This window comes from Aedes albopictus, chromosome 2 (genome assembly GCF_035046485.1).
Source record: "Aedes albopictus strain Foshan chromosome 2, AalbF5, whole genome shotgun sequence".
Classification (NCBI taxonomy): Eukaryota; Metazoa; Arthropoda; class Insecta; order Diptera; family Culicidae; genus Aedes; species Aedes albopictus.
This window is the reverse complement of record NC_085137.1, coordinates 89,006,175-89,030,714: the sequence shown is the minus strand read 5'-3', so window position 1 is coordinate 89,030,714 and position 24,540 is coordinate 89,006,175. Positions and strand designations below refer to the sequence as shown.

At 39.6% G+C, this 24,540-nt stretch overlaps 1 protein-coding gene across 12 annotated transcripts in view; it reads right to left on the bottom strand.

The window, feature by feature from the left end:
• LOC109427547 (protein NDRG3) overlaps positions 1–24,540 on the bottom strand; it is a 224,282-nt gene that overhangs the window by 119,294 nt on the left and 80,448 nt on the right. For 7 of the 12 annotated variants that reach the window (XM_019703127.3, XM_019703119.3, XM_062850056.1 and 4 more), the window contains exon 2: positions 15,936–16,132. The exons of the other annotated variants lie outside the window; for them this stretch is intronic. In XM_019703127.3, coding sequence (XP_019558672.1) covers positions 15,936–16,132 — 197 coding nt within the window. The remainder of the gene's footprint in view (positions 1–15,935; positions 16,133–24,540) is intronic. 12 annotated transcript variants of the gene reach the window in all.

Genomic DNA, 24,540 nt, shown 5'->3' with positions numbered 1-24,540 from the left:
AGCAGAGCCAGAGCAGAGCCAAAGCAGAGCCAGAGCAGAGCCAGAGCAGAGCCAGAGCAGAGCCAGAGCAGAGCCAGAGCAGAGCCAGAGCAGAGCCAGAGCAGAGCCAGAGCAGAGCCAGAGCAGAGCCAGAGCAGAGCCAGAGCAGAGCCAGAGCAGAGCCAGAGCAGAGCCAGAGCAGAGCCAGAGCAGAGCCAGAGCAGAGCCAGAGCAGAGCCAGAGCAGAGCCAGAGCAGAGCCAGAGCAGAGCCAGAGCAGAGCCAGAGCAGAGCCAGAGCAGAGCCAGAGCAGAGCCAGAGCAGAGCCAGAGCAGAGCCAGAGCAGAGCCAGAGCAGAGCCAGAGCAGAGCCAGAGCAGAGCCAGAGCAGAGCCAGAGCAGAGCCAGAGCAGAGCCAGAGCAGAGCCAGAGCAGAGCCAGAGCAGAGCCAGAGCAGAGCCAGAGCAGAGCCAGAGCAGAGCCAGAGCAGAGCCAGAGCAGAGCCAGAGCAGAGCCAGAGCAGAGCCAGAGCAGAGCCAGAGCAGAGCCAGAGCAGAGCCAGAGCAGAGCCAGAGCAGAGCCAGAGCAGAGCCAGAGCAGAGCCAGAGCAGAGCCAGAGCAGAGCCAGAGCAGAGCCAGAGCAGAGCCAGAGCAGAGCCAGAGCAGAGCCAGAGCAGAGCCAGAGCAGAGCCAGAGCAGAGCCAGAGCAGAGCCAGAGCAGAGCCAGAGCAGAGCCAGAGCAGAGCCAGAGCAGAGCCAGAGCAGAGCCAGAGCAGAGCCAGAGCAGAGCCAGAGCAGAGCCAGAGCAGAGCCAGAGAGCCAAAGCAGAGCCAGATCAGAGCCAAAGCAGAACTCTGATTCTGTGTCATTTCTCTGGGTTTGCAAATTATGAGCTGGAAAAATGTACAAAAACATTTGAATATTGTTACTTCTTTCCGAGTTTAATTCGGCAAACCTAAATTGCTTTCGATTCTCAAATCCAATCCCAAACTTGTTGCACATCCTCTTTCCAATTTCAGTGAACCAATAATCAATGAAACCATTTTCTCAAACCTCCCCCATTCCCCGGCGGCTTAAAATCCCAAATCCCTGATGCAATTTTCGAACCCAACCACAACATTCCTGAATTGTGATTTCCCGAACATGATGTATGTCGGTACGTTGTGCCGGTGTTTTGCTATCATATCCCGTGGATAGATAGGGGTAGTCTTCCCTAGCTCAGTTGGATGACTGAGCTGGATCTCTTGTCAATGTCTCATCGGAAACGGAAATTTAACTGATAAGACTTACTACCACTGACGTGGTTCTAAAAACCATCAGAGAACTGATTTTATTCTCTGTTATGATGTTTCGAAGAATCACGCATTTTTTAGACAAGAAAATCTTTCTTTTAAGTGAAAGTTATCACAGAACATTTAACTGAAGAGCAAGCCAAGTTCTAGTTGGAACACAATATCGGAGATAGATAGGGACTCCTGTTTGTAGGAAGTTGAAGGTAGCAAACAGAAGCGACGACAAACTTCAATTTTGCATGCAACCGAATCGAAGTAAATTGAAACCCGAAGCTATGGTGGTGTTTTCTACCCTTTCTGCTCCATCAATTCCATCCAGGTTGGTATGTACTGTGGTGGTACACTTTCCAGGATAAGTTTGACTACCGAAAAGCTCGCAAACATACAAATATTGGCCAATTCCGTTTGTTTACCTCGGCGAAGGGTCATCATATTGAAGAACGAAAAATAGCTATGACTGATGAACGCTGACGACGTGATTTTCTTCATCATTTTCTTGGCGTAACGTCCCAACTGGAACCTGCGTCTCATCAGTTGTTTGAGAGCATCCACTGTTATTGACTGACCATTACATTGGCCAATTGACCATTTTTTTTTTTCAACCGAATAGCGTAAGGCAGAAGCGTAGACACCCTATGCCCACGAAAACCAAGAAAGGTCCATTACGAAAAATACTTCAATCGTCCGGGAATCGAACCCTCATCACGTTAATGCTGAATTCTCGCGCATTTACCACCTCGGCTACATGTGAACCCCACATTCCCATCAATGCCAGCAACCGCTACTAGTTTACATCCTAAACACCCGAGAAGAACCATCTGTCGAACATCGGCATCACCAATCTCCGAGACACGGTTACGGTTCAAAAGGTTTGATTGCGCAGAGCAAGACCCCCGTAGCATTTTGAAAGGACCAAGGTCAACAGAGTGTGATGTTTGACAGACTTTTTCAACGACACCCACCCACACACTAGGTACCTATGTACCTAGATAGGTTGCTTGGTTGGATGGTTTGGTACTCGATGTGTCCTAAAATGCCCCGGGCGCCCCCGTTTGTTCTGCTTGTGTGACGCGCGGCGAGTTTACAAAGGAATTTGTTTGCTTGGGCTCCGACCCGATCCGACCCAACCCAACCCGATTCTACGGCCGGCGATGGCGATGATTAAAGTAAACTTCTCGTCTACAAGGTACAAGGCGTGGTCGTGAAATGGGGGACTCTGAATGACACCATGAATGATTTGGAGCGGGGTGTTCTATCGAGATGTACAAGGCAGTTTGGGGAGGGTGAAGTGGGGGATGCCTCCACAGCGCCGCGGGCAGAATGCTTCAGTATGTCTAGAATGAAGTGCTTATTGTTTGACGGCATTTAGTTGGGTTTTTGGAAAAGAATCTTGTAAACAAAGGCATGGACGGTGAGAAGCGATGAATAAGGTTTTATCTGCACTTATGGTTGAAGCTGTTCACATTGAAGATGTGGGTCCATGGAGGTTTTCGAGATAATTTTCGAAGAGATTTAAGAGTGGATGCAATAGGGATGGCGGATTCGATTCCCTTTCCGGTCGGGAAATTTTTTCGACTCCCTGCGCATAGTGTATCATTGTGCTTGCCTCACAATATACAAATTCATGCAATGGCTGGCAACCCGAGCAGGAGAAAATAGCTGAAGAATACCAAACTCAGGTATGGAAAACTGAATACCTACAACCTGAATGAGGTATTAAGTAGCCCTGCATAAGAGGTAAAATACCTAAAATAATAACTGGTGTGTATTCTGTTCATAACACGTGAATAATGACATCAGGTATGGCAATACCTTAATAATAATCGGCCATTTTTCCATACAAATAGTGAATTTTCTATAACTGAATAATACCTCAAGCAGTCCTCAACACCAAACCAATAACTCGTCGAGGTATTTTATAAATACCTACACAATACCAAAATTAGTTATTTTCAATGCCAGGCTAACCGACCAATACCTCATCTTGGTATGATACCTGATTTTGGTATGCTGCAGTTATGAATCAGTTATTTGTTCCTGCTCGGGAAAGAAAGCCCTTAAATTAATAACTGTGGATGTGCTCTAAGAACAACAACAAAATAAAAAAAAATGGTATCTGCAAAAATAGAAAACATTTTACACCATGAAAAAAATCAGAAGATACCTTGATCTATTCTATGGGTAACTCTCGCTGAGACCGTCCCACTATTTACACCATGTCTTCAAAAATGTTTAAGGTGGCGATTTTCTGAAAGTCCTCCCCAAAAAAGTAAGGAAAACACATTTGGTTAATCAAATTGGTGGACCCCCTGTTAGTTAGAGCCACAAGCATTTTGGCGGACCCCTCGATTTTTGTCAATTGTTGGTTCATTTAAACCGTTATAACTCGAAAGTTTCGCCAGAAACCACCTAAAAACTATAGGTTGTTGAAAAGAGAGAAGATAGGGCTACTATTTACAGTTATAAAAAGTTGGGTCGGCCATATTGATTTTGGCCGCCATCTTGGATTTTTATACCAAAACTGTTTTTTCACCATGTTGGCAACCATCGATTTTCAAAATTTTTGCGTCAATCGAAAGCGGGGACAGTTTTACACAACATATCAAAAATTTAGAGATGTATCTTTTCTCTATCAAAAGTTATCTGCACTTTTGTGAATCATGCCACTTTTGCGCACTGGGCCAGGTGCCGATTGTTTACATAAATGCAGCGTTATTTCACAGTGTTTACGAACATTTATTCTTAGTCTGAATCCTCTAATGAAAAGTTGAAAGTTTCAGCTTTTCAAAACACCAAAAAAGTTTAAAAACCATTGCCCGCATCGTTGAGAAACAGTTAAAAATGAGAACGATCCTCCGATTTGCCCTACTTGCTGCAGGTACGTTTGTGTATACATGCAGGCGCCAACTTTGATGCTGTTGCGTGTCATTGCCGGTGCGCATGGAAATGTATGGAGAAAACGTGTCATGATTTACAAAAGTGCAGATAACTTTTGATAGGAAAAAGATACATCTCTAAATTTTTGATATGTTGTGTAAAAATGTCCCAGCTTTCGATTGACGCAAGAACTTTGAAAATCGGTGGTTGCCAACATGGTGAAAAAAATGTTTTGGTACATAAATTCAAGATGGCGGCCGAAATCAATATGGCCGACCAAACTTTTTATAACAGCAAAGAGTACCTCTATCTTTTCTCTTTCCAACAACCTATAGTTTTAAAGTGGTTTCTGGCGAAACTTTCGAGTTATAACGGTTTGAATGAGCCAACAATTGACCAAAATCGAGGGGTTCGCCAAAATGCTTGGGGCTCTAACTAACGGGGGGTCCACCAATTTGATTAACCAAATGCATTTTCCTTACTTTTTTGGGGATGGCTTTTAGAAAATCGCCACCTTAAACATTTTTGAAGACATGGTGTAAATAGTGGGACGGTCTCAGCGAGATTTACCCACTCTAAATGTGTACGAAAACCAACTTTCAACATATTGCTTCGTTATATAATGAAAAATCAAAAAATTAAAAAATGAGGAAATGCTTCCAGTTTTGCCTTAATTGATGTTCTAAGTTCTCTTTGGGATTCCTTGCTGAGCGCTTGCATGAGTCGGTCGACAGGCTCCCGGTCTCGTTACGCGGCACTTGTGCAGTACGTTTAAATAGTTTGACTTTTTCCCCACCGCCCGTGTGGGTTTTCGTCGGTCGGTTAATTGATAATTATATCATAAAGTTAATCTGTGCATAGTGCTATAGGTAACCGCGCTCGTCGAAGGAAGTGAGCTAGATTATCTAGCATCATTCCACCATCGAAAGAATCGTCACACTAGCATCACGTGATCGATTCCACATCGCCACGATAAACAACAAGCTGTTGTGTGGCAGTTTTGCCTGCTTTCCGTCTACGGCTGCTGCGGGGCGGCCGATCAAACCAACGTTAACGGCTAAGTAGCAAACGTTTTTATTTTATATCCCATTCCCGTTCGAATTGTTTTCGCATCTCCGAACAAACCGTTCGATTTTCAAGGTCGTTTTTTTCCGTCTCTCTCGCAGTGCTATAGGGTGCATTTGAAAAGTACTTTTTCTTCTCAATATTTCATTTAAGTACCGTACTGGTGCACTTGAATTACCACTGTTTTTTTTTTTACTGTTATTTTTTTTTCTCTGGTACTGATCTGTCTGCGATAGAGATTACTCCCGCATGGACATTTCAAATGGAGGCGGTACGCCTCCAAAAGATCTCATTGCTCGAACGCGATTTTACCAACCATCTTCGCCTGGGCCTTGGGTTGTCTATTTCCGGCGCAAATGCAAACCTTTGAATGTGCTCTCAATCTCTCGAGAGCTGACGCGTAAGTATCCCGGGACTGTTATTCACCAAGTGAAACAGTCCAAGCTGCGTGTAACCGCACCTAGTTACAAAGCAGCTAATGAAATTGTCCAGCACAAGTTGTTCTCATGTGAATACGCTCTATACATAAATGCACGAGAAGTGGAGGTGGAGGGGAAGATCCTCGACGAAACGCTGACCTGCGATGACATCAAGACCGGTGTAGGCCGGTTCGAGAATAGGTCAATCGCTGATGTGAGTATTCTTGATTGCAAACCTCTTCAAAAGGCATCCATGGAAGGTGACAAGAAAGTTTACTCACCGTCAGGGTCTTTTCGAGTGACATTCCCAGGCTCCGTCCTCCCAGATTTTGTGGTAATTGATAATGCTTTTTACACAGTACGTCTTTTTAGGCCGAAGGTTTTTAATTGTACCAAATGCAAGCAGTTTGGTCACAGTGCTAGCTTTTGCGACAACAAGCCCCGTTGTGGCAAATGCAACCAAGCTCATCTCGACGAGTCTTGCACACAGGAAGCTGAAAAATGTAGCTACTGTGGTAAAGAACTACACGAGTTGCAAAAATGCCCGGCCTATAAAAAGCGTATTCAAAATGAGAGTCGCTCCATAATTAAGCGCTCCAACAAGACATACGCGGAAATGGTGAAATCATCGAATCCGCCCGCTATAATGTCTGAGTCAGCTGTCCCAGTTGAAAATCCCTATCAGGAGTTGTCTTCCGATGATCAGGACGATGGCGAAACTGATGAGGGTGGATCCTTTTCGGAGGTACACGCATCCGGAAAAAGGAAGTCACCATCTTCCCCGGGCTTGCGCCGAAAGGTTTTCTTAAAGTCTTCCCTCAAAAGTTTGACAACTACCAAAGGAGGCGGAGGGAATTTAAAAACTCCGAAGAAGCAGGTCTCTGATGGTGCAGTTCCTTGCTGTAGCAAGGACCTAGAACCCCCGCCTCCAACTGTTAAGTATACTTCAAAAAGAAATTCTCGACAAGGTGGCAAGAAAAAAGCCACAAAAGCTCCTCGAATTTCAGCAAAACCTATCAAGCCCAAACGAGGACTGTTCACTTTTAGGGCCCTTGTGGATCGCTTATACGATGCCCTCGGACTTTCCGACTCCTTCAGAGGCATACTAGACATTTTTCTCCAAGCAGTAGAAGAGTATCTTCGGAATTTGACACAATCATGGCCCCTCCTTGCTTCGATCATATCTTTTGATGGATAATTCATCAACCGAGGTTCAAGATATGATCACTGTACTACAGTGGAACTGTCATAGTTTAAAACCTAAATTAGACCTGTTTAAATTTTTGGTTCACAACTCTGATTGTGATATATTTGCACTTTGTGAAACATGGCTTTCTTCTGAAGACGAACTCAACTTCCACGAATTCAACATTATTCGCCAGGACCGAGATGACCATTACGGAGGAGTACTTTTGGGGATCAAAAAAAGTTACTCATTTTATAAAATTCCAATCCCAACTCATCCTGGCGTAGAAATCGTCGCTTGCCAAATAAACGTAAAGGGTAAAGATCTTTGCGTAGCTTCCGTTTATATTCCTCCAAGAATTTCTATTAACCGCCGTCATCTTTGGAATGCGGTTTCTGCACTATCACATCCAGTTTTAATTCTGGGTGATATGAACGCACATGGTACAGGGTGGGGCGAACCATATGACGATAATAGAGCGGCCATTTTCTATGATTTGTGCGACGATTTCAATTTGAACATTTTAAATACAGGTGAAGTGACACGTATTGCATCTGACGGCAAAGAAAGTCGTCTCGACCTATCACTGGGGTCAAGTTCACTATCATTCGATTGCTTGTGGAAGGTAATCGAGGATCCTCATGGTAGTGATCACTTGCCCATTATAACCACCATAAAGCATAATAGTGAAAGGTCAGACCAACCAATTCAGGTTCCTTTTGACCTCACAAGGAATATCGATTGGCAAAAATATGCAGAAGCGGTATCTTTTGGCATCGAATCATTCAACCCCCTCCCACCTTTGGATGAGTATCGATTCCTGTCTGAACTGATATACAAGAGTGCATTAGAATCACAAAAACGACGTGTTCCAAGTGCAACCTTCAAAAGAAGACCAGCCACACTAGGCTGGGATGATGATTGCACCCAGTTGTATCTTAAAAAATCTGATGCTTTCAAAGCTTTTCGTAGGCATGGTACTTCAGATCTTTTTCAAGAGTATACTAAGCTCGAAAGACAGCTGAAGAACCTGCTAAAAGCGAAAAAGCGTAGTTATTGGCGACATTTCATTGAGGGCCTCTCTAGAGAAACTTCAATGACAACGCTTTGGAGAGTGGCTCGCAACATGCGAAACCACTGTTCTTCTAATGAGAGTGACGAATACTCCAACCGTTGGATATTCAGCTTCGCGAAAAAGGTCTGCCCAGACTCAGTCCCAGCACAACCGATTTCTTGGGAAACATCCCCAAGAGACGGTTCTCTGGACAGACCATTCTCAATGCTGGAATTTTCTATAGCTCTTCTTTCATCAAACAATTCTTCTCCGGGACGCGTTATGATAAAGTTCAATCTTCTTAAGAATCTCCCAGATATCGCGAAAAGACGATTACTAGACCTGTTCAACTCATTCATGGAGAACAACATTGTTCCGCTAGAATGGAGACAGGTCAAAGTAATAGCTATTCAAAAGCCTGGTAAACCAGCGTCTGATCATAATTCATACCGCCCAATTGCTATGTTATCATGTTTAAGGAAATTGTTGGAAAAAATGATCCTATCGCGACTCGACCATTGGGTTGAATCGAATAACTTGCTTTCAAATACACAATTCGGGTTCCGCAAGGGCAAAGGAACAAACGATTGTCTAGCGTTGCTTTCAACAGATATTCAACTGGCCTTTGCGGAAAAGGAGCAATTGGCTTCAGTTTTCTTGGATATTAAGGGCGCTTTTGATTCAGTTTCCATAGGCATATTGTCAGAAAAACTGCACAATAGTGGACTTCCAGGAATTTTAAATAATTTCTTGTATAATTTGTTGTCAGAAAAACATATGAGCTTCAATCTCGGACAACTGACAACTTCCAGAATTAGCTACATGGGCCTACCCCAAGGCTCATGTTTAAGTCCCTTGCTTTATAATTTTTACGTGAAAGACATTGATAGTTGCTTGGAAGGACAATGCACGCTACGACAACTTGCAGATGATGCTGTGGTTTCTCTAAAAGGCCCACATGCAGAAATGTTGCAAAGACCATTGCAAAATTCTCTAAATAATCTGTTAATCTGGGCAAGACATTTAGGGATCGAGTTTGCTCCGCAAAAAACTCAATTGGTTGTGTTTTCTAGAAAGCGGAACCCAGCCCAACTGAAACTCAATCTTTTGGAAATAGAAATCGACCAATCTTTAACTTCGAAATACCTTGGGGTCTGGTTTGATTCAAAAGGCACTTGGGGTACCCAAATAAAGTATTTGGTGCAAAAATGTCAACAAAGGATCAATTTTCTACGCACAATTACCGGAACATGGTGGGGTGCTCACCCGGAAGACCTCATTAAACTTTACAAAACGACTATTCTCTCTGTTATTGAGTATGGCTCTTTCTGCTTCCACTCAGCAGCAAACTGCCACCTAATAAAGCTGGAACGGATTCAATATCGTTGTTTGCGTATTGCCCTCGGCTGCATGCACTCAACGCATAATGCGAGCCTGGAGGTCCTGGCAGGGGTGAAACCTCTCCAGAACCGCTTCTGGGAACTCTCGCTAAGGTTACTTATCAAGTGTGGAGTGAGCAACACACGCGTTATAGAAAACTTCGAAGAAATGCTCAGTTTGAACACTCAGTCAAAATTCATGAGAATCTATCTGTTCTACATGTCATCTGACATAAGCCTACCAAGTTATAATCCTCCTCGTGTAAACTTCACTATTGACAGTTCCTCTGTTAAATACGATCTGTCCATGAAACAAGCTATTCAGGGAATACCAGATCAACTTCGATGTATATCTATTCCTCGCATTTTTAATGAAAAGTACCAAAATGTCAATTCCTGTAAGAGATTCTTCACTGATGGGTCTCGAATAAATGGATCCACTGGCTTCGGTGTCTTCAATGAAAACTCCACCGCCTTCCGGAAACTTCAAGAACCTTGTTCTGTTTATGTTGCTGAGCTGGCAGCAATTGACTTCGCTTTGGGGATGATTTCCAACATGCCCGCAGACCATTTCTTCATCTTCTCGGATAGCCTTAGTTCGATTGACGCACTCCGGTCGATGAAACCTGTAAAGCATGCATCTTACTTTCTTACAAAAATAAGAGAGCAGATGTATGCACTGGTCGAAAGATCATACAAGATTACCTTTGTATGGGTCCCCTCACATTGCTCAATTTATGGCAATGAGAAGGCGGACTCTCTCGCAAAGGTGGGCGCACAGGAAGGTGAGATCTATGATAGAAGAATTTCACACGATGAATTTTTCCATTTAGTTCGTCAGAGTTCTCTTCAAAGTTGGCAAAATGATTGGCGAGATGGCCAACTGGGACGGTGGTTACATTCTATTATTCCTAATGTTTCTTTGCGAGCGTGGCATTACGGTTTGGATGTAGGTCGAGACTTCATACGTGTGATGTCAAGACTTATGTCCAACCATTACTCGCTAGGCGCGCATTTGCATAGAATAAATCTTGCGCTCGACAATCTTTGCACTAAGTGCGGTTCCGGTTATGATGACATCGACCACGTAGTTTGGCAATGCCCGGATAATGACGCCTCCAGAGCGCTACTATTGGATACCCTTGAGGCCCGAGGTAGACAACCCTTTGTTCCAGTTAGAGATGTTTTGGGAACCCGCGATCTCCCCTATATGCAATCCATTTATGAATTTCTCCGCTCATCTGGTATAAAAGTTTAATTCGCTTGTGTTCTCTTCTCTAGTTTTTTTCTCTGTTTTGTCCTCCTCGTGTTGTTCTTCGCTCTGCTGGTATAAAAGTTTAATTCGCTTGTGTTTTCTTCTCCAGTTTTTTTTTCTCTGTTTTGTCCTCCTCGTGTTACCGAGCTGCTCCTGGCCATCCGGAAGACCAAGCCCTTCAACAAGCTGGTACCAATACCACAAGGCACCGAACACGCTAGAAAAATGCGATTAGCCCCCGGATGAGCTGCAGTGAAACCTTTGGTCCAGTCCTCACCCTGTCCATCCTTCAAAATGTGACCTTCTAACCTCGAGCTGCCACGAGTACCCTGGCCTCCACCCATCACTAACAAACATGATTGAAAAGTTATTATCTTGTACATAGTATATTATTAAGTGCAAAAAGAGATCCTCGGCTCCGTAAAGCGTTATACGCGATTGAGCCTCAAATAAATGAACTAGATAAAAAAAAATAAGTTCTCTTTGCGTTATTCTATTTCTTTAGCGAGAATTGAGACTTTAGTTTGCAGAAAGTATTGTATTAGCTGAAGCAAAATTTTCTAGATTTGCTAAAAATTGGAATTTGTATCCTTTTCTACCTATGTAGATTATGGAGTTACCGTAATCCGGGGTAACATTGATCAGAATTTTCGCTCTTTCTTGAATAATTCTCTTGTTAAAGCAAACGTTACATGTTTTATATTTTCAAAACAAGTACTGGCCCTCTGAGTATGTGTTAAGCTACTCGAAAAAGTATTGTAAAACTTTTAAACATGTTTAAATAGACTTTTTAATCTAATTTTTGATTTTGTTGATTTGGGGTAACATTGATCATGTCAGTGATCAATGCTCGTTTGGGTTGAAAATACTCTTACTTACTTAATTCGGGGTTGCTGATTTCGAATATGTTGTTCAAATTCTTACAAATTATGTACTTTTTGAGTTATTTTAAGATTTAAATCCTCCAAACCGGGAATAACGCCTAAAGGTAGGCAATGGCTTAAGGATTTGATGGCCTACTTTTAATAAATCGTATATTTTACTGAAAAAGAGCATTTTTATAAAAGTTTCGTTTATTAAATCCAACTCTAGGATATCATGTTGAAGTAATACAGTGATTTCGAACCTCATATTGTATCTAGTATTCATGCTATGCATGAATGTTTGACCACGTATCTCACTGCGTTACGAAACACAATTATGGAAAAACCGATTTATTTCAATGTTTATGAAATTAAATTTTCAAGAATTACATGTCATTTAATAGCTAAATAATAGCAGATTACAATATACCATTTGATAGCAGAAACAGATTCAATCTAACATGCTTGTTTGAACATTTCATGAGGTCCGTCAAGCCGATCAATGTTACCCCGCTGATCAATGATACCCCGTTTTACGGTAGCGCCTTCTAGATGAATTTTCCTTTTTTTTTCCTTTATGAACGATGCACGTATTACATCATCGTATTGGTTTACAAATAAAGTCGCATGAATGTACAGGATACCTCATAAAAGTTTCCATACAAAATCGCATAAGTAAGAAATATTAATGTTGAAATAATGCGATTTAAAACGTTATTAAATTATAGTGTTGCTGCTTGATCATGGGTGCAGTGTCAAAAAGCCACAAGAAAATGACCAGCCATTAGTTACCAAGGCATATTTTTTTTTCGCGGCCCTTATAATCAAAAACAGGTTGTGGCACTAGCTAAGAGGTGTTAGTGAAAGCTGTACGAAAAATCACCCTGGGTAAGGTCCAGCCCGATAATCTGCAGGCCATTATTGGCGCGATACTGAGGTGACAGGAATTGTCTGTTTTTTTTATTATTCAGTCGTATAAGATGCCGAAGCACGTATATCGTCTCCACTTTTGTACTAGCTATGAGGTGTTAGTGAAAGTGGTGCGGGAAATCACCCTGGGTGAAGTCCAGCCCGATAATCTGCAGGTCATTGGCGCGGTACTGAGGTGACAGGAATTGTCTGTTTTTTTTTTTATTATTCAGTCGTATAAGATGCCGAAGCACGTATATCGTCTCCACTTTTGTACACATAAGGTACTTCTGCTGCATAACTGCGATGTAACATTTCAGTATCAGAGTAAGTATAATACCCCAGTCAACACACGATCGCATATGATATTGAAAAGGATGCAAAAGTGGAGGCGATATTCGCACACTTTACACGCGGTTAAATGGAAGCATGTACGCATATGGCCTCCAGTTGAGCATCCTATTCAACATCATATAAGACTTTGTGTTAGCTGGGACGGTAAAACATTTCATAATACGTGTCAATTGGTTGCCTGGGTATATTTTTCAAAGCTTTGTCCAAGGATGGGATCAATCATTTGCAAAGAGTTACACACACTTGATAATATCTTACCGCAGAAGCGAGATATAAAAAACAGGGTATTAGAAACTTATATCTTGCAGTTTTATCAAAAAGTTTGTCGAATAGTATGAGGGTCACAGACGCACATTCAAACCATGAGAGAGCTATGAAGGCCACTCTCCGGTAAGGGTCAATTACGCTCATTTTGGGAAGAGTTGCCTTCACAGCTCTGTTCCGAATTTGGTACGCGTGTGCAACCCTTACTTTCTTTGGCATTTTTCAGATAAAACTTCAAGATAAAAGTCCTCCAAGTACTGGTTCTTTTTACAGCATTCCTCTTAGGGGCTGTTCATAAACCACGTAGACCAAATTTTGGCCATCTCAGACTCCCCCTCCCCCCTCGTAGACTTTCGTCCGTACAAAAATTTTAAAATTTGTAAGGAGCGTAGACTTCGGCCAGACACACCCCCCCCCCTCCCCCAAAAACTCTGGTTTATGAACGGCCCCTTAGCTGATATAATATCGCAATTCAGTGTAACCCATTCTGAGTTTTGTCAATTTCAAGCCGATTATCAATCTTTTAGCACATGGATTTTCAGATTGTGAACATCGGTGCACTTGAACAAGAAAGCGACAAGAAATGGACAAAAAGGAAAAATTGGACAAGAAATGGGCAATAAAGAATCAAGAATTAAATAGGGAAAAAAGGGAAAAAGTGGAACAAGAAATGAACCATAAAGGGGCAAAATATGATAAAAGAGTGTAACTGAAAAGTGTAGTGAAACTCACAACAAAGGGATAAGAAAAGGTCAAAAAAGGATAAGAAAGAGACAAGGAAAGGAAAAGAAAGAAGAAAAAAAGGAAAAAAATGGACATGGATAGAACACGAAAGGGACAAAATGAAAAAGGCAAATGAAAAGGCACAAATGAGACAGTAAAGTGACAAAAACAAGACGAGAAAGAGACGATAACGGAACGAACAAAAAAAGTTACAAGAAAGGAAAACGAATGTGAAAAGAAAGGAACGAGAATGGAACATGAAAAATACAAGAAAGAGACAAAAAAAGAGCAAGGAATGAGCAAGTAAGTGACAAGAAACGGGCAAAATGGAAAACAAGAAAAAAGACTAGAAGGATATAAGAAAATACAAGAAGCAGACACAAACTAAACACGAAAATGATCAAAAAGGGACAACAAGGAAGAAAAGAACCAAGGGTCAAAGAAAGGGCAGGAAAGGGATTACTAAGGGACAAGAAAGAGACAAGAAAACTAAGGGAACGTGAGTTAAACAAATCGAGGATCTCTCCAAGACTTAAAATAAATTCAGCTAAGATTCATCCTTATGTCCAAAAGGATGTAGAATGGAATCTTTGAAAGTGTTCCTCGGAAATGTGAAATCATATCTCAAAAACTAAAAAAAAACATACATCTCTGATTTTTTTATATGTTTCTGATAAAAATATAAAACCAGGGTACCTCTTTGGTCCGGTAACCATGAAAACGTGAAAAAACTAACATATTTTCATATTTTTTGCACAAATTGGCCCATTCAAAGTAATTTTTCTGAAAAAAGGCTTTCAAGCAGAAAAAGGAGTTTAAAATCGACTAACTAGTTTAAAAAGTAATTTATTGAAAAATTTTAGTTTTTAAAAACCTTGATTTTTAGGACCATCCAATCTGAAAATTGGTCACCCTAATGACGTAATAAAAAATACGGGTCTAATTATTTTCGATGAACTACGGACCCACCAAGTTTCACGAAAATCGGAGCACTATATTGTTTTTCTATGGCATGGCTGTATATATAAAAGTTCTTCTTCTTCTTCTTGGCGTAACGTCCTCATTGGGACAAAGCCTGCTTCTCAGCTTAGTGTTCTATGAGCACTTCCACAGTTATTAACTGAGAGCTTCCGCTGCCAATGACCATTTTGCATGTGTATATCGTGTGGCAGGCACGAAGATACTCTATGCCCAAGGAAGTCAAGGAAATTTCCTTTACGAAAAGATCCTGGACCGACCGGGAATCGAACCCGTCACCCTCAGCATGGTCATGCTGAATACCCGTGCGTTTACCGCCTCGGCTATATGGGCCCAATTAACCTTTTGATTGCTTAAAAAAATATTGCCAAGCTCAATGGCTTGCAGTCAAAAAAAAAGCCCAAAATCGCATATTTTGCCCTATAAATTGAGGTATAGCTCAAAATTGTGACGTGTAAGAGCAAATCTGAGACCGGATTCGGGTTCAGCAGCCCAAAATCCTTCGGAGACACATAGGTTTACTCTTGAGACAAAAAAATGTTGCGCTGTGTTTTTTTTCTTTTTGTGTTATTTGATTCTAAGAAGATGACCGCAAGCCCAAATGGAATCTTTAGCAGTAATTATTCCATTATCTGAATCTGCGCACAAAATAGAGCCGAATTCCAAATTTAATGAATTGTCCGGGAAACTTTCAGAACATCAATATACTGTTAGTATGGAACTGACTTGTTGAATAACCCCTCGTTGGAATTTATTTATACTGATGAAGCTGTCAAGTAGTTTCCCAGCTGTTCAAAATGTATTAAAAATCTCTTTGAAATTGATTTTAGGTATAAAAGTTCTAATAATCTGAAAACAAAACCATGGTGGCTCTGAAGAGGAGGCTCTTGCGTATAAAATATAAAAATAAACTTTTCAGAATATAACAAACAAACTTTTTCAAACGGTTATTAACTGGAAGCTACCTCTTCTTTTTAGACTTCATGGACTTCATGGAACTCGCACATGGTTGTGCTAAATATAGGTCCTTTTTTATGAATGATGTGATGTGTCGAAACATTTTTTGAAGTGCAATTTGTGATTAACTCGGTACAAACACACGGCATTACATGGAAAACAAACAAAAAAAAAACAAATTCATTGCACAAAAATTGACATCAAAACAAGTCAGAACACTTCATGCAAGGGAACAGATCGTCGCAAGGAATGATTAGAGATGGAAATTAAGCATGGAACGCAATATGAGGAAAATATGAGAAAAAAACCTTACAATGCAAATCATCGGCACAAACAAAATGAAAATTACCCCCCGAATAACCTAGGGACTGTCGTCGCCTTACCTGCTGCTGATGATGTACGGCTGGGCCCCGTCCCGTTCGATCAGGGCGTGCTTATCCTGGGCCCCGATGGCCGATCCGATGACCCGCTTGACCGTTTCCATGACCGACTTGGACGCCGACTGGGGCTCGGTCGTTGAGTTGTACACCGACTGGGGACCGCCCGTAAGCGACACGTAACCCCCGTCCGATTGGGGCATCTTTTGGTCGGTTTATAATTTTATTGATTTGTTTTTGATTTTTTTTTAAAGCATGAAAGCCATTGCAGGCCCGTGATGGGGGAGTTTCGGTCGGTGTATGGAGTTTTTGCGTGTTTCAATTTATAAATGTTTTTTTTTTTGGGGTATTGTGTTGGTCGATTAGTGGTGTGGTTGCACAAACCAATTCAAAATCAAGGCATACGAAAAGAAAAGAGAGAAAATATAAAAAAAATGAATAATATTTTTTTTAATTTCAGAGTTCGGATTAGGGATTAAAAATGTTAAATTAAAGAAGATAGCATAAGAAGAATAGAAACCATAACCACAACCAATCAAGAGGAAAAGCAATTAAAATTGGGATCCATTACCGAGTGGGGAACAAAAAGGAAACATCAAAGCCATGGACTAAAGCACACAAAGAACTACATAGAAGCATACAGTGGGTGTGTTAAAATGTGTGTTATGGTCAAATCGTGTTCGAAACGTGAATCGAGTGAAAGTGTATGAGTGTAGCAATTTCTCCTACGCTAGTAGCAGAATGCAATTTGCAATTCAATAAGGTGGGGCATTATAATTATAATTACAAGCTACTTTCATCGGAGAACCGGTTGGGTTTACCAACAATGGAACGGTCGGTGTGTGCAGTGCATGTGTCTACTACATATGCATGTGAATTGAAGCTTTTGCACTGAGGTCTACGTAGAACGACAATCGCGGCTAGGTTCCATTCAGCTAGGACAACCACTAGTAGTCACGGATAAAGTCACGGTTACATATGAACATTACTAGACGATGCGCAGTCGGTAGAGGACAAGAATCCGAATGAACAAAGCGCACTGCTTGAGGTGCATGCTCGACCAGTGCGCTTATGCAAATTATTGAGTCAACAGCATTGCTGAGACGGCGATAAATTTCAATCAAGGATATTGTCCGCTCGTTAAATTAGCCACAAGTCGGAGTTTATACTTCTGAAGACACGCACGGTGTCTTAGTATAAACGGCCTAACTACTTGACTCTTTCAACGCTCTTCCCGTCGTATGATGATCTGAAAATTCACACATCTGAGAAATTATTGATCCTTTTTTGATAAAAACAAAAACTGTTGAACAGTAAAAGCAAAATCTCGTATGACATTTCACAAGGTTCCATACATTTTTATTTTGTTTTTTCAATTCGCTGTACTTAAGTATGATTAGAAACAGCAAAAAAAGTATAATCTGTTTTTGATATAAAAAATCTGAAAAACTGTTTCTTTTCGCTTATTAACCCGTTAACGCCCAAGGTGTCTCACAATTTAAATATTCAAATAAATTTGTTATCAAAGGTCAAGTTCCAATAAAATAAGTATGATTTGATGAAAAAAATGGAAGTCTATGGTGTAGTTCCAAAAAAAATCTTCATTGTACGTCCTCAATATCTGATAATTTTCTCGAGTTCTACTTCAGCACAACTTCTACGCTATCGTTATATTCTGATCCGTATAGATAAAATGCAGCTCTAAACAAGTGAGAGAGATGATAACCACTCAAAAAGAATAGAAAAAGAACTTATAAATTGGGACAGAAATATAACCCGTTAAACGCCTAAAAGTATGCAATGCATGGTTCTTGTAATTCCATGTAATTTCCACTGCAGTGTTCAACATTTCTCATTTTTTCACAAATCAAATAAAGAGAGCTCACTATGTGTGACATAAGCAAACGTTAAAATACTTTAGAAGTTAGATTTTACACAGATGAGTATTTCCAATAAAATAATTGAGTTTTTCCTTCAGTACCCCAGAAACTCTCTTTACGTACTCACCGCTTTGATAGATACGTATTTCGACCTCAACTATATGGTCGTCTTCGGTGTCTCGTATTTTCAGGTATTCTACTAACACGCCCAGGTTCATCATCATTCCATGTTTTGATATGAAATTTCAACCAGATATACTCTACACGGCTTCTCCACTTATGTTTGTACTACCCCATGATTGTTTATTCGTGAGCAATATGTGAATTTTATGGTGTTATTCTGGGCACTATCAAAGTTACATCGAAAAGATAATGTGAAATCCCTTCATGAATCCCGGAAGGATATACAGAAGGACTTCTGAGAGTCATATCTAATAGTTCTGAGGAAGTCTCAACTGAAAGCTTGGTAGGAATCCCTGAAATAATCACACAAGAAATCCCGGAAGGAATTGCTGTATAAATCCCGAGCGAGGATCCCGGCTCATAGAAAGAATTCCATTAGGATTCTCTGAATATATTTCGACAGAACACTTTGAAAGTATACTAAAATGAATCTGTGAAGTAATTCCAGAAGAAATCCATGAAAAAATGCTGGGTAAAATTACTGAAAGAATCCTTTCAGGATTTTCTAAAGCAATTCTGTCAGAAATCCCTGAAGTTATTTCTGAAGGAATCCCGTAAAGAATACCTGATGTATTCCTTAGAGAGATCATGACAGGAATGCCGGGCAGAAGCTGAGCAGGCATTCCTGCAAGAACCATCGAAGATGTCTCTATGATCTAGGGTTGCCTGAAAACAATCTCGGAAGAAACATATATTTTTTCTTTTTTTTTTCGGGAGGGATCCCTTAAGGAATAACAGCAGGAATCATGGAAGAAATCTTTGAAGGAATTCCAGCACAAATCCCTGAAAGAATGCAGAAAAGAATAACTAACAGAATCCTTTCAGGATTTTCCAAAACAACGCCTGCGAAAATCCCTGAAGAGAACTCCGGAGCAATCTATACAGCAATCTCGGAGGCAATCTCGGGAATAAACCTGACAAGGAATGCCTGAAGAAATCCTGGAAAGAATTCCTGAAGGTATCTCAAAAAAGAACCTCAGCTCATCTAATCTCATCTCAATTCTTCACCCTATTCTCTAGCCTCTACCTTACTGTCTTCTTTGCCCTCTATTCCAACCCTCTATCCTACGCTCTATCATAACGTTAAACCCTACCATCTGTCCTACCCTCTAAACTATCCTCTACTATAACCATTGCCCTATCCTTTGCCGTACCCTCTAGTCTATATTGTGCTTAATCGTACCATCTACCCAAACTTTTTTCCTACCCTCAAACCTACTCTCTATTCTACCCTTCTCCCTACCGTCTACCCTATCCTCTACCCTAACCTTCCACTCCACTCCCTCTACTCTATCATTCACTCAAACCTTCTACTCAACCGTCTGCTCCACTCTTTATCCTACCCGCTACCCTACCATCTACCCTTTAGATACGCATATTGCATGATATTATAGCTCAAACTACCATTCCGTGACCACTAACTTGGGTATGGTCCGCCATCTTGGGTTTCAAAATGGCGTCGGATATTCATTTTTGAGTTCTACTCATGAAGCCCGATCGATAGATACCCATATTGCATGGTATCATAGCTCAAACTACCATTCCATGGGTGCCATCTTGGATATGATCCACCATCTTTGATTTCAAAATAGGGTCAAATATCGATTTTGACTTCTACTCATGAAGCCCGATCGATAGATACCGATCTTGGTTTTCGAAATAGGATCAAATGTCGATTTTTGACTTCTACTCATGAAGCTCGATCGATCGATACCCGTATTGCATGGTATTATAGATCAAACTATCATTCCGTGGCCGCCATATTGGATATGATCCGCCATCTTGGATTTCAAAATGGCGTAAAATATCGATTTTTGACTTCTACTCATCAAGCCCGATCGATAGATACCCATATTGCATGGTATTATAGATCAAACTGCCATTTCATGGCCGCCATATTGGATATGATCCGCCATCTTTGATTTCAAAATGGCGTCGGATGTTCATCTTTGAGTTCTACTTGTGAAGCCCGATCGATAGATACCCATATTGCATAGTATCCGAAGCAGCATTGTCGTAAAAAAGCATATATTCTGGAGTTTTGACCGCCATCTTGAAACCTAAGCCGCCATCTTGAATTTAAATATCCTTGCTACCACCTACATTTTAAGGAATGTGTATACCAAATTTGATTGAAATTTCTTGACGCATTTCAGAGTAATGCCTATGTTCCGGCATACATATATATATATATATATATATATATATATATATATATATATATATATATATATATATATATATATATATATATATATATATATATATATATATATATATATATATATATATATATATATATATATATATATATATATATATATATATATATATATATATATATATATATGTGTATATATATATATATATATATACATACATACATATAAACATACATACATATAAACATACAAATAGACAAACATACAAACATACAAGCATATAAACATACAATCATACATACATCTTCTTTTGTATGTATTGATTAACAACTCTGCCGTAGAAATGAACTGTAAATTATTTACCATTGTCAAGATTCCAGGGAAATAACTTTTTTTTTCGCATTGGAAATGATGCTCACAGATCGTGACAATATGCATTCTTTGCAGCATCGTTTACGCCACCTAGTGAACCAGTCACATATACTATATTGTGCACTATGAGCAAGGTATGGGTGTGGAGAACATCTTCTCTGAAGAAAGTATTCTAAAATTTTTCATAATTCTGGAGATATTCACATCCAAAGGACTGTCCTATTTATAGGACGCTGGGCGTTCGGGGCATCTGTCCTATAAATAGGACGCTGGGCTGATATGGGTTAAAAAAACTCCCGAGGATGGGTAACATCGCACCCGAAACCGGTCGACAACAAAGGTAATTCTAACCCTTTGACGATTGTAAGAACGATAAGTGTTATGTCTTGTCTCGCGTGTCGCGTCTTGTGAATGTCGCAAATAAGCTTTCTAGCGAAAAATACTAAAGAATAAGGGTAATGTTTTTGAAGATCCTCATGAACGTTGATTACGAGTAAAAGAATCTACAAACGTAACTTATGCTCTTGTTATGTTACGAATGAGGTGTTGTAATGATGTAGGCTCATACAGATAAGTATTATCAATTTTTCTCTGAAAATCATAATCCAAGTAGCAGTTTGATGAACAAAGAGTCTTAGAGAACCTCTTTGACAACCGTCATAAAACCGAATGATGTTGGTTTAATGGTGGCTCTAAGATCATGTTATAGTTATAATACAATGTTTCCTTTTAAGAAACCTCCTGAAATTCCTTAAAATGCCTTGCACACATCTGATATCCCTTTTCAGGACCTGATATTTCTACTGTAGGACCTTGAAACAATTCCGTTGAACTTATCAAAATAATCAGGAATGTCCGGGAACATCTTGAAATATCTATGCACCCCATCTAAAATTTCTTTGAATGCCTCTAAAATCACCGATAAACCCCTTAAACGTATGGATTGGCTTTCGGTCCACAGATACGCAGAAACTATGTGAGAAGGGAAAGGGTAAAAATTAAGATAAATGGCTAAGTGGGCTATGAACATTTTCGTACAATTTTCTGGAAGTCAAGGCCTGATTTCATTTAGGTCGTTCAAAAATTCAGATAAATTAACATCACTCCGAAACAGAGTGATGAAACAGAGATAACAATTAATACGATTAATCGTGGACGGATTTAGACGACCTATCGCAGAATAATAAGACTAAATTTAGCAAGAATTCTTGTAAATATTCCTCTAAGCATATCGCTGTCCATGGGTTTCTTTGATTTTTCAGAGATTCCTCCAGATTCTTACAGCAATTCAACAAGGAATTTCCACTGGAGCCTCTCCAGAAGTTTCTCAAGGAATCTCTCAAATGATTTAATTTAGTCCACAGATTACCTCAGAAATTCTTCCTCCGATTTCAAGATTATATAGCGAATCTTGAATGAATCTCTTCAGACTTATTGTCTGCAGTTTTTCAATGAGATTTCTCAGAAAATTCTTATAGGATTTTTTCCAGGAATTCCTTCAAACGTTTCTTCAAAAACTGCAATTCCAGGATTATTTTTCCACAAATATTCGAAGATTATCTCAATTTAAGAGATTCAGATTTTTTCCAGAAACTTTTCAGAAGTTAAAGTTTTAATTTCTCCAGATCTTCCTTTAGGTATTACCTCATTTATTCAGGGATTTTCTCGGGCAATTATTTGGAAATTCCATCTAGGAAATCTTAAGAGATTCTTCTTGAAGTTCCACCAAGGGTCCTCCAGATGTTTTTGTCCAGGAATACCCACCATCCAATCCAAGAATTTCTCAGAGTTTCCAAAGGCATCTCCAGAAGTTTTAAAGAGATTTCTTGAGACAATCCTAATTTCAGTAACTTTTGTGCAATTTCTGGAAAAACTTCAGAAAAAGCTGAACAGAAATATATGAACAAATTATGCAAGTATCTCTGAACATCCCAGGAGATATTTCTGCTTAAGAGCACTTTAAGAAACACTAAAAAGAATTTTTGATGCAACTCCTAGAGGATTCACAAAAAAAAAATAATTTTAAGAAATTCTGAAGAACTAAATGAAAAAGTTTTAGAAAAAATCCGATGTAAATCTCCAAAAGATATCCCTGACATGTCAATGAAATCCCTTGTGATTTTTCTGGAATTTCTAAAAGAAACCCTGAAGAATTTCCGAAGAAACCCTGTTGAAATCTTGGGAAGCACTTTTGACTGAATCTCTGGAAGGATATCCGAAAAAAAAGTCCCTGGGAAATTGGGATCTTAGGAGGAAATTCTTAAGAATTTCCTGGAGAAATACCTAAAGAAACTTCTCGGAAACCCTTGGTGGATTTCCTGGAAAAAAATTTGTAGGTTTCACAGCAAAATTCCCGGATAAATCATTTAATGAAATTCTTGGAGGATTTTCTAAAAGTATTCCTGGAATCATCTAAGCACGAAATTTTCAAAAAATAATACTTGGGAAACGCATAGATAAGTGTCTGCAAATATCCAATGAAAATTCTTAGGATATTTCTAAAGAAATTTCAGTAGAAATTCAAACGAAATATTTTTGAATAATCCTAGGAGGAATTATTGAAGCTGTCATTTAAAGAAATGGTGAATACATTTTTGGAGTGATGCATGGAGAAACATCTGGAGGAAATACTGAAGTAACCCCTGGAGAAATTTCTGCCAGAATCACTGAAAGTAATAATGAGAGAAACTCATGCAAGATTTTCGTGATCAATTCCTGCAGAAAGTTCAATTTTTAATGAATCCTCTAGAACAATTTCCAAAACCTTTGGTGGGCTGAACAAATCCTTAACGAATTTCTGAATCGGGAAAGTATACTGAAGGAACTGCTGTAAGAATTTATTAACCCTTATGTGACCGACAGGGTACCCGGGTACCCAGCACCCATTTAAAATACACGGTGTAGAAAAAAGCAAAAAGTTTGTCGGAGACATAACGGTTAAACAAACTTTAAAAGACTTTTTGAAGAAATTCCTGCATATAATTTAAAAAGAATTCCTGGAGATTTTTTTCTATGTATTTTGCGAACGAAACCTTAGAAGATTTTGAAAAGCAATTCCTAGTGGATTTGCAGGAAGAACCCATTAACATCGACCAAAAAATATTTTGGGAGAAGTTTCTGGAGAAATTCATCAAGGAATATCCGTAGGAAGCCCTGAAAAAATTCTCAAAAAAACCATGAGAGATTTTTTGGTAAAAAAGTAGATTTTAATATCCAATACGTGAAGTAATTTCTGATGGATACATTTTAGAATAAATTCATAGAAGATTTCCTTGGACTTGAAATCCTTGGACAAACTTATGAAGGAATCACATGAAGAGTTTTTGAAGGAATCGTCTGAGAAATTTATGGAGGAATCTCTGCAAGAATATTTGAAGGAATCTTTGTATGAATTACTAATGAAATTTATGCAAGATTTTCCACAGAATTTTCTGGAATAACGTTTGATTTTCTTTAATAATCATTGAACGTGTTTCTGAAGTTATCCGTGGCCATATTCTCAACTTTGGTTTATATTTTGGCCAATCACCTGTATTTCTTATGGGTGGCCATAATAACCAAATTAGAAGCACCCTGGCCAAAATAGACATATGGGCTGATTTTATAAGGAAAAATTTAGATCCTGATTACATTATATTATTATATTATGATCGACAAAAAATTATGCCGGTTTAGAGCGCAACAGGCTGAATATCGCACTATGCCCAAAACTTAAGCTGCTACCCTATCGAAAGAAATCCATGTAAGGTTTTCAGAAAAAAAGGTTCCTAGATCAATTTCTAGGGTTATCTCTAGAAAACTTCGGAGAAAACTCTTAATAAATCAAGGAAAGTATTATTTCGAAGTATTTCAGAATTTCTTTAAAATTCCCTAGACGATATTCTCAAAGAACCACTGGAGAAATTTTTAACGAAATACTTGCAGGATTTTTGAATGAATTTATGAAAATAACCACGAGAGTTCAAAGAAATAACTGGAGAAAAATTTTGTGCCACAGACCGATATGTGCCAAGA